At 36.2% G+C, this 11,576-nt stretch overlaps 1 protein-coding gene across 6 annotated transcripts in view; it reads left to right on the plus strand.

Moving 5' to 3' along the window:
• The window catches only part of CSNK1D (casein kinase 1 delta), a 38,138-nt gene that overhangs the window by 23,072 nt on the left and 3,490 nt on the right, over positions 1-11,576 (plus strand). The window contains exons 8-9 of one of the 6 annotated variants that reach the window (XM_087955926.1): positions 1,783-1,922; positions 10,030-10,094. In XM_087955926.1, the coding sequence (XP_087812052.1) occupies positions 1,783-1,922; positions 10,030-10,062 (173 nt within the window). In that variant the 3' untranslated portion in view covers positions 10,063-10,094. Of the gene's footprint in view, positions 1-1,782; positions 1,923-2,214; positions 2,741-4,454; positions 4,640-7,710; positions 7,932-10,029; positions 10,095-11,576 lie in introns of those variants that run through there. The other 5 variants (XM_087955921.1, XM_087955924.1, XM_087955922.1 and 2 more) reach the window with 5 other exon arrangements.

The following is an 11,576-nucleotide window of genomic DNA, read 5'->3' on the forward strand; positions in this document are numbered from 1 at the left end:
AAAGAAAGAAAAAAGAATATCAGTTACAATCTTGTCTATTTTCAATACTTATTCTTATATATCACAACACATTACCTTGCGGATTCTCCTTCCCTATTCTTATTTACCCATTATCTCTCACTCTCATAACAATATAATTTATTTTCATTCTTGTTTGCTTCCTGTTTCTCTTTATTTTCTGGTCCTTTCTCTTGATTCCCTTTTCCCCCATTATTATTCCCCTCCATTTCTCACTTATTTATTTTATCTCCTTTCCTCTCTCAGTCTTTCTTTTGTACTTCCTTTTTCTGCTTTTTCCCTTTTTTTCATTTTCCGAACCATTCCCCCTTTTATTTTCACATCACACCACAAGTTTTTAATTTTAATTCCTTTTTCCCCCTGCTTAAATGATTGTTGCTCCACTTGAACTTCAAGGCTGGCTTCTTCTTTATTTAACTCCTCCCCCTCTGGTTTTCTTTGTTCTTCTGCAAGCTGAGTTGCCATTTCTAATTTCTGTAATATATTGCTGCACATTTCAAGTCTCATTTTCATCATTTCCTTCATGTCTTGTAAATCCAATCTTATTTCAGCAAATAATTCCCCCATTATGTCTGATCCTTTTTTCCCCTCTTACTTAATATGTATATCCAATCCACAAATCCAGTATGCTATTTCAACCAGCGTCTTTTATATTTATTTTTAACAATTAATATCTATAAGTCTTTATTTCTAGATCTTCTGGTAGGTCCTTTTCCAGCTGTTTCCCGAAGTCACCAGGTGGTTCTAAGACAATCTTTTCAAGTATCTTTCCCCTTGTAGTATTTTGATATTACTTTTCAGGGTTTTTATTTTGTTATGATGGAGTTTCTCTTACTTTCTTTTAAATTCCAAAGTCCAATTTATTAGAAAGACCAAGCACTTTTCAAAGAATCACTGAAATTTTTCCAAGAGGTGGCGCTCTTTTCAAAGAGTCACTGAAATTTTTCCAAGAGGTGGCGCTCTTTTCAAAGAGTCACTGAAATTTTTCCAAGAGGTGGCGCTCTTGGTTCTTTTTTCACAATTCACTTTTACTTTGCTTTCTTTTTTTAATTATAAAAGTTTTATTAAATTTGCTAATTTCAATTATTAGCTATTATTTCTTTTCAACACATTCAATTCCAGCATTTATTTATGCCTATTTAGTACCAAAAGTCCAATAATTATCCAATTTAATTTCCAAAACTTTTGTGGTCAAATATTTTCCTCTGAATTTTATCCTCCAAGTTAAGTCGTTACAATAGTTCAAGCCAATTTTATAAGTTCAAATTTCCTTCTCACTCTCTCTGGTCACCGCCTCTGCACACTTTCCTCCAAATAGTCCTTTTATTTTTGATACCAGGGTACCTTAAAGTCCATGAATTTTGCCTGGTTCACACTCCGCTTGCTGCTTCTCCACTCCAGCACAGCCTTAGTTTCCCAGACTGCTCCTCGTCTTCGTGGTGGCCATTTCAGACCACTACTGCAACTTGCCTTCGGAAGGGGTTTTTCTTGTCAGGGAAGGGAGTTGCGACTCCCCTCAAACCTCCAAGCAATTCCCCCTTTCTTCACCACCCCTCCAGGGTGGTTCAGGTCTCGGTCAGGACCCTCCACAAGTGAGCTCGAAGCGAAACCGTGCACAATCACGGATTTTGTTCCGATACCGACGATGAGCAACCGGAAGTTCTCCCACAAGAACTTCTATAGAACTGTGGAATAACTTATAGCCATTTTTTTCTATGTAAAAAAAATCTGATAATGATAGCGTCTTCTTTTTTTTTTGGTCAGCGAATACATCTCCTCGGCCAGTTTCTGGAATGGAGCGAGAACGGAAAGTGAGTATGCGATTGCATCGTGGGGCCCCTGTGAATATCTCCTCATCTGATTTAACAGGTCGACAAGATACCTCACGCATGTCAACCTCACAGGTACAAAACTTTTCATTTCATGGGAAAAGAGATAAAGGGGTATAGTGTTGTTTGGCATTTCGTTTTCAGTTTAGAAATGTTCTGAATTGAAAGGCCCACCTTACAGCTGTTATGTTTTAAACATGTTGATCTCTTACTTAATCAGAATCAGTTGATGAACAGCTATTTGTGAAGGCCTCTGATCTTGAGGCTTTAATGTGAAAGAGAGGGACTAATAGCTGTGGAAATCTATAGCTGGGTACTTGAGTGCCTCCTTTGCTTAATCCCTTTTTGGGCCTTTGTGTATTCACAGGGTACAGATTTTTAACAGCCATGGACATTTCAGTGACTTTTGCTATATATACTCTGTGAATCGTCAGCTCACATAAAGATCATGTTTTTTTTTAACCACTGCAGATCTTGGAAACCTTGTGCAAATGAATGAATATTAGTATTTGTTAAATTTGATGAAGAAGAATCAATAAGCATTCTTCCTTTAACGTAGATCAGATACAATTTGTCCAGTATTAGAGATGGACAACAAACAGTGGTAGCCAGTCATTTAGCATTTTGTTTGATAGTGCTTAGTCACACACACACACACACACACACACACACACACACACAAAACAGCAACATGAAATCCAGCAACCAACAGCTCTGAGATCTTGACATAATTTATGGTTGTATTTCCAAATAAATCGCCACTGAATGGGAAATAGCTACCAGCTTTTGTCTGGTATAATCATTGTCTGTAATAACATCTATTGTATAAGGAGTTTTTTGAAGAATATTAAAGGTCTGAAAAAAACTGATTAATAAGAGATGGAAATAGAAAAGAGTTTCTGGTGCTTTCTTTGTATACTTGTGTAGTAGTTTGTTAGGTATTGTTTACACATCTCTGATTTTTTTTTTCTTAGCACTTTGAAGAATCCTTTTTAATTTGAGAAGCAGCAATGCTTTCTTAGATTATCTGTGGGCATGTATTATTATTCGAAACACATAGCTAAATTAGAGTAATAGTGAAATCTGAATATGTCTGCAGTAGTCAAGCACCTTGACTTTGGGACCATTAATAAGGACTTGAATTTTTCCCAGAAAGCATGTTTTGAAATATATGTCAGACATTCAAAGTACGTCTGTATCAGGTTTCAACACATCGTGTCACTGGCTATAAATTTAAAGATTTTCAGTGTATAAAGGCTAGCATAGAAGAATATGCATTTTCTGCATTTTACAAAAGAATAATGTTAATATTATCTGCTGTTTATGTATTTCTAAACAAAAGACAAACACTTACCAAGCTGTTGAATAATATTGTTGTAATTTTTTTGTTTTATTTTACTATGTGGTATGTAATCACATCAGATTGGAAGTTCATATATAGCAGGCTACAAAACTGGATTTTGACTTGAAGATTGTTCAATGAAATATTGGTCTTGGGATCCTATATCTGCATTCAAGTGTCTTTTTAAAAAGCTGGGAATTTAGAAACAATAAATTTGAATTAGATGCTAATAGGAGAACATATTAAAATATTTGGAAAGTTAGTCAGAAAACAAGTACCTTTCAGAGCCTTGATAAATTGAACTGTAATTTTGTCAACTGAAGTGGTCAAGTAGTAAAAGTTTTTACAGGTGAATAGGATGGCAATGTAGATGTTTTAACTATAAAAAAATGATTTTAGCATCAGAGGCAATAAAGAGGCTCAAAGATTCCACTTTAACAGAAGTGGAAAACTCACCCAAACAAGAATTATGGGTGAATATAAAAGTATAAACACATCAGTGATTACAAATAATCTGCCACACCCTGGCTGCAAAAATTCAGAAGACCATTAGATACCAGCAAAGAATCATAGTTTGCTTTCTGCCCTTCAGTAACAATTTGTATTTTTCATTTTGGGTATGAGAAGCTCTACTGACAGACACTATTGTTTGCAGTTAGAAAAGGAGAAAAGGAGGTGCTTATTAGGAATCCAGACAGAATTATATTTAATAAATTTTCATAGCATTGCTCATTAAGACCCAATTAATAAAACCTTAATGGTTGATAGTAAGCTTTTATAGATGAAAGATATGCAATCTGAATTTATGCCAAAAGGATATTTGAAACAGAACAATCACTAAAGCAATACTAAAAAGATCTCTGATCAGAGAATAACATTTAAAGGAACATATAACTAAAAGTTTCAGCTCCACAGGAATATAGCTTTTATTACCTAATGCAAGCTTTTGCACTCAAGAACTTAAATAACATGACTACTTTCTGCAGGTCCAAAGTCTTTAACATATCAATAAAGAAATTATTTATCATTGTAATTATAACTACTTATATATTATTTTTCTTGAAATCTATACTTTTTTATATTTAAGCAGATGGTGGTCTGAATATATTTCTGAAATACTTGTTTCTGTTATTTTTGGTGAGCAATTATTTCAGAAAATACTTCATTATGCGTTACTCAAAGTTGTAATAAATAAAATAGTGCTCTCCTTGTCTCTTTAATACAAGGGCATTTCCTTGCCTGCTGACAAATATATTTATCTCTAGGGCTTGAGTAAATATATCCTATGGCAAATTTGCTAATTTTGAAAAATGAAACCTTGTGAGGTTTTGAGACTCTTTCTTTTATCCTTTCATCTGAAAAGCCAAGCTCCTGCAGACCTCGAAGGAAGAGGAAGAAAGTGCGCATTTTAACCTCTTAAGTTACCGGAAATAAAGCACTTTTGGACTCTTGAGATGTAATTATTTGCTTTCCTTTACATCAAAATCACTGAAGTCCAGCAAGCTATATTATATAAACATATGTAAATGTTTCTTTGGTTGTGATATTGAATTTAGAAGGCATTAGATTTCAAGCCCACTTTGCCTTATCCCAGTATTTCTTGGTTATATGGTTAATGTTTGCCTTTGCAGACTTGAGAAGCAACAGTAGCCAATTGTTTTTAAATTATTGTTCATTTTATTAATGACTATAATCTGATATGGAACACAAAAGCTGCCAATGATTGCATGTCATGAATGGTTTAAAGAAGCTGTGAATGATTAGGTACAGATTACCAAGGATTTTGGAATTTACATTTTATGCAGATAAAGGGATAATTTTCAGCCTGAACCCTTAGTTAGTAATAGTTGGATTCAGGGGTGGGTTTCTACCGGTTCTGTCCACCTCTGTAGAACCAGTAGCTCTGAAGAGCAGCAGACATAGAACTGGTTCTATGTCTGCTGATATTTTTGCCCACCCACCCACCTGGGCTGTTACCTTATCTTTATTTCCTGATTTTCAACTTCAGCTGCCAAATGAGGCACAGCTGCAGTTAGAAAAGCAAGAAAAGAGGGCTGTTTCAAAGGCTGATTCTCTGCAGGCAGCTGCTGATGACGATTTACTGGCGCACTGCCTGCAGGGAAGCTCATAAATCCTGAACCAATAGTTAACCCGGTCGTATCCCACCCCTGGTTGGATTCCATAGAATAAAAGATATCACATTATTCACAGCCTAAAGGAATTTAAAATGATTTAGATTATCATGCCCATTGATAAATGTACTCTAAAATAATTTTTCTTTTAATGAATTAAGAAACCACTTTAAAAAGTTGTCTGCATAATAGAATTGTGCTACTTGCATTATTATATAGGATATTGAGGAGGGGGAAGTCTTTTTAATTAGAAAAACAACACACAAAACTATAGATGGAGAATTTAGCCTTTGCAGGTATGAAGAATATGAATATAAAGAATATTGTTTTCATCCAATTGTGTTTAGAATTCTAAGAGAGTTCCTCTTTTGGTTCAGACGCTTAATGTTTCTTAAGAGATCAAATCTTCTGTAACTCCATTGCTGTTCTTGCCTCTTCTTTTAGTAGTCCCCCAAAATACCAAGTATTTAAGAAGTAAATTACGATCCAATTATGCAGATCTGGGTTGCAAAAATCCAGATAACCACTATGTGCAAGCAGAAATATGCTACTATCTAATAATCTTTTGGATTTTTGCAGCCCAAATCCAATAAGTCTACATGTGCTAAAATCAGTTATATCTCTTGATTTGTATTAGGCAGTATTGATTTTCTCTAAATTTCATACACAATTGCATTCAAATGCAGTTGAAATTCATTGCTGTGAAAGGCCCAATAATTTTTGTAGTGAAAAGCAATTAGAGTAGGTTTTATAATAAATGTTCTGAAAAGTTTCTTTTTTTAACATTCTTGCAAAATTAGAATTGTCATCTTATGGAGGAACTAAGTGTCCTAGGGTCACCTCCTAAGGGCTATGTGACATCATTGGTTGGAAGACCCCTCTCCTTCCTGTTTCTTGTATAGTAGGATGCACAGGACAAAGAGACAACAAGGAGACGTAGACTAGATAGAGAGGTTTTCCCTTTCTAATGCTAAACTGTGGTCTAGCACGATATGCACACGCTTTCACATTAATTGGTCCATATAGTGTTCCATTCTGAATGGCTAGCAAGTATTTCTCTTAAGAATTAAGTAAGTGCAGTTTGACATCTGATCCTTGACAAGTGTTTATTTCATACAAGTGTAAATTGTAGTTATGGTTTTAAAATATTGGTTTATAATTTTAAAATGTTATAAGATACAGAGTAAAATAGTCTTCTATCTAAGCCAGGGGTCTTCAAACTTGACAGGTTTAAGACTTGTGGACTTACTCCCAGAATTCCTCCTCCAGTCATGTTAGCTCAGAAATTCTGGGTGTTGAAGTCAACAAGTCTTAAATTTGCCAAGTTTGAAGACCCTTGATCTGGGCTTTCAGAATTAAGAGGAATATTTACCTTATCTATAAGCTAGTTAACTAAGCTATTGTAATTTGCTATTTGATCTTTTGCATCCTGCCAGCCCATCATTCCTTGTGCCTGGTTTTGCTATAGAGAAGCAAAAATTACTATCAGGGTTGACTCCTTCAAACAGGGGAACTAGACTGTAGACCTCCAAACCTTGCGGGGGCGGGGGGGGGGGATGAAATTTTAAAAATGGAAATCTTGCTGTGTGGTGGGGTCACCAATTGCATTGTTCACCTAAAATACTAGATGGAGGCAGTAATCTAGGTTGCCACAAAATGGTACTTCCCATGCTTCAGTGTTGTCTTTTCTGGTAGGGTACCTGTAGCATAAGAGTTATGCTATAATAATCAGTAAGAGAAGAAGATTAGAACAGGGATCCCTGCCCTGCACTGGAGTTGCCCTGCTACTTGCACAAGTTGAACTGCATACCCCAGCCCATCACTTGCACAAGCTGAGCTATGTTCATGCGTGCCAGCAAGCCACTCACACAGCCTGGTTCCAAACGGGCCATAGACCATGGGTTGGGAACTCTTGGATTAGAATTAAGGCTAATTACAGGCAGAGGGCCAGGAACAGTTTGGTTAGAACGGAATACTTGAAATCTATGGATTCTCTTTCTACACTGTGTTAGCAAAATGAAAGTTTTCGTTCAAAAACTACTTTAAATATTTGGCCAAATAATTCTAAAGCAGACCTTTTTATCATTCTCAGATCTCACTGTTAGATCATGGTCCTTGCTAAAGATAAAATACAGTCTATGTGCTGTATGTCAACTCCTAAAATATTTCTATGGTCTTTTTAGTGTTGCCAACAGAAAGGGAGTATATATATTGTGTATGGTCATTGCCCATCCCTTTGCATGGAAATCACTTTCTTCTGAATGTTAAGGATTCAGCACTATTAAATTATGTCAATTCTTAGCACCCTGATTGATAATTCTGTCAGCATTAAATCCCAGTTCCAACTCCTTATAGTCAACATTAACTATTTCCTTGGTGACCACTCTAGCAGGTACACCAGGGGATGGGGTGTGAGTGGAGCCTGCTGGGAGCTGAGAATTTGAAGTTGCTGCAAAGAAAGAAGTGCAGGAAGAAGAGCAAATGAGGCATAAAGCAGAAGATGGTGAAGAAAGAAGAGCTAACACTGAGCAGAGACATGGATTAAAAGGGACATTTTCCTTCTAAATGTTTGGATGTTCTTGTGAAGTATGAAATAAAACGGCTAAAACTTTTAGGTTCTGCAACCTGGCCAGAGTTTTATTTTGGCCTCTGATGAAACATGCATGCAGTATAAATAGCAATTGATTGTCAGCCAGATGAAAGTAGTTCTACACCTACATGGTGGCATGTAAGAGATAAACTAAGATTTTATGAGTATTGTAGTCCAGCCAGAGTTCTTTATTTGTAGCAGCGTAATCTAGCTTGTAGTGGATAGAAACAAGAATCAGGGTGGAGACAAACAGGATTCAAGTGTCTTGTTGAAAAAAGAGCAGAGTTTTGCAGAAGATAATTGCAATGTTTTGAAGTATCTGTAAACAAAGCCTGGATAATACAGTACACACCTGTTTGGTCCTCATGAGAAAACTGCTGTCAGAACTTATTCAACTTCCACAAACATCTAGTAATGTGTGACAAAATCACAGGCAAGGCTTCTTAACGCTGAGGACTTGGGTTATGGGTTTTTATAAGGAGAAGTATTAATCATGTGAGTCTAAAGAAGCCTGAACACATATTTATTACCTCATTGAGAAATGGTTCAGTTGGCTGGATAATTTAAGTTTCAGTCTTAAAATACCTAAGGTTGGAAAATACTGATAATTGTTGGCAAGTACAGGAACCAGTATTGTCATGGCATGAGACATCTTGGTAAGCAGCTTTATTCTGATCTCTTCCTCAAGGAAGGAAGCACCACATGCTAACTTATAGGTTCCATATATTCACTGTTTTTCTTAAATACTTTCAACCTCTTGGTTGAGTATTTACAGAGTTACATACTTGAAAGTCTCCAACAAGCAGTTCACTTTATACTTTTTTTCTATGAAAGTTGGCCTATATTTAGCCGATGTGTCTTTGATGTCCTTTATTATGATTCCTTTTTGTGATAATTTCAGATCTATAGCTTTTTCTCAGTTATAAGCTTCAAGCATTGGTTCTCTAAGAAATGTTTTTTGTCAGCATGACAAAACATAGGAACTAATTGGAAAAATGCAATTGCTGGTAGATGTATATTCTTGTTGTCTTTTGTAGTGCCATTTCTAGCTGGTAGGAAATACTAGTTTTTTTTCAGTTTAGTCACCACCTACAAGCCGAGGATATGGTAATTTTTTTCCCAGTAAAAAAAGCTTACGCTTGTCTTTTTGTTTCTTGATGGGCTGAACACCATAGCAGATATATTTATATAATTTGAACTTAGCATTTCCTGCTTTATGAGTGATGTTTTATATTCTTAAACATATCATTCAGGTATAGCAGTAGAAAAGTTGGGTCTTTTTATGAGAAGAGAGTTATTTTATTTAAGCTTCCACTGCCACTAGGAAAAAGCGTTGGTTTGTGTGTACACAAAGAAGTACTGAGAGAAAATGTAACTCCCATTTCCAAAAATGTGATTAATCTTTTGCAGTAAATTACAAGATTATTTAGGTTTTGTCTCTTGTGCTGCCTTGGCCAGTTGAGAGCAATAAATGGACTTCTGTTCTAGTGAACATATTCATCTGAAAGCCTCTGTTTGTATCTGTGGTTACTAGTCCGAAGGCTCTAGAGCCAGGTTGTCTAAACTTGGCAACTATAAGACTTGTGGACTTCAACTTCCAGAATTCCCCAGCCAGTCATGATGCCTCAGGAATTCTGGGAGTTAAAATCCACACAGGTCTTAAAGTTGCCAAATTTGGAGACCCCTGCTCAAGATTGAGCTTGTACCTAATTGAGTACTAATCAGAGATGCAGCTTTCCTTGATTTACTCAGGGTTAAATTTGTCGCTGTAATAAAGGAAAATGTTTTTTTGAATCAATGGCCAGCACAGACAATAAATCATTAACCTGATGATCCTTTTGAGCTAGGAGTCATTCCAATATAAATGCATTTCCAAAATCCTGTTGATTGTTCCTGCTGCTCAGAGCAGTCATTCTTTACACATCACTTCTCCAAACACACTCTCAAAGCAGCCTCTCTGGTTATCCATTTGGTGACAGCTGTGAAGGCCAATGTCTCTGAAGCTTCTGAAAGGAGCACTGCTCCAAATGAAGAACAGCTCCACTTAGAATCTTAGTTTGAAGTTAATTTTTGGGCAGTGGAATTGTTTCAAATGGCTGTCTTTTCCCCCCACCTCAGAATAGCATTCCTTTCGAACACCATGGCAAGTAGCTGCTCGTCTCCTCGTTGGAAAGCAGCACTGGGTGAGTCCCTTCTCGCTAGACTCCAGCTTGGTGGATGGGTTTGGACAAACTCCTTTGGGGCATTCAAAGGGGCGGCTTTTCATTTTAATTCTGCACTTTTTTTTTTTTTGTTTCCCTCTGCCTTGCAGACAACGTAGCATTAGATGTGCTTTTCCCAAAAGCTTTTAACGTTTCACTAGTTCACATTTTTCTCAAAGCTTTAGGTACTTCACTAGAATGGTTCGATTAGAATATCTGTTAAGTGAGACCAATATTCCTAGTAAAGTGAAAGATAATCTAGAATCTGGGGTAACCCCATAGGGCTCACTCCTGTTGCTACATTGCTTAGCAGTAAATCTGCTTTTTAGCAAATGTGCAAACTTGAGTAGCCCATTTGGAAAAACAAGACACCTTTGAAGAGAGCATCAAGATATTACTACATATTTGCTGTGCATGGTTTTAATAAGGTGGCTGCCCAACTTAGTGACTGCTGGTAATAGTTTTAGACTATATTCATTTAAATTAAATTATTCCAATATATAGGAATATCTGGGGGAGTTTTTAAAAAAATCAAGATGGCAGATGTTGCCATAGAGTTTTGAAGCCCTGCCTCTTTTTTAATGTGCATCACATGGACATAAAAGGAGACAGGGCTTTAGTTATTGTGAAAACTAAAACTGGGAACATCTTTACTGCCTCATTTAAGCAGAATTATCTTGCAGGATAAACAAAAGTTTAATGTGGCCTCTTTATTTTTCTCCCTTTCCCACAAGCAGCCAAGATTAAAAAAACATTTTCAAAATTGATAAGTAGCTGGAAACTGCCTCTGGACTTGTTACAGCAGACACTTAAATGCTTGTATTGGTGTAGTGAATGAATGAAACTATATGATAGTGAAAGCTTATCCTTTGATCTGTCCTTTTGCCTTGATGGTAGGTAGTTTTCCACAAAGCAAAATGGAGTGTGTATGGGCAATATGTAGCATGCTGCCATTTTTAAATATTTCCAAAACCGTTTCTTTTGCTCTTTTACCCAACCTGAGATGCTTAGATTTTGCTAATGGCTGTGCTCTCTTTTCTGACCATTCTTTCATTTTATTGTTTGGATTATGCTTTGCCTCTGTGCCCAAAGGACATTTGATAAAGCTTCATAATATGCTAATTTCTATTATTAATGTTAAATCGCTCTTGTTCCTCTTCTGATTACTGCTTTTGTATACTTGACTCCCAGAACCTTTTACTTTATTAACAATATTTGCAAGTTATTATCCACTTGGATCTGATCAACTGGATAATCCAACTGTTGAGAATTTTTACTGTGTGAAATGATTCTTTTCCAAATTAACCTTGATTGTAAGATAAACAAGTGCTTGCTTGCATTTTCCTCCAAAGAAAATGCTTCTCCCCAGTTTGGCAAGAAAAAAGTTGAAATGAGGATAGGAAAGATGTAAAGATGAACAGTGAGGGTTGGTAGTAGCCAAACTCTTTACAAATTATGTTTAAT

Source organism: Notechis scutatus, chromosome 2, assembly GCF_049901735.1.
Source record: "Notechis scutatus isolate UNSWTSFEM ecotype Mainland chromosome 2, rNotScu1.2, whole genome shotgun sequence".
Lineage (NCBI taxonomy): Eukaryota > Metazoa > Chordata > Lepidosauria > Squamata > Elapidae > Notechis > Notechis scutatus.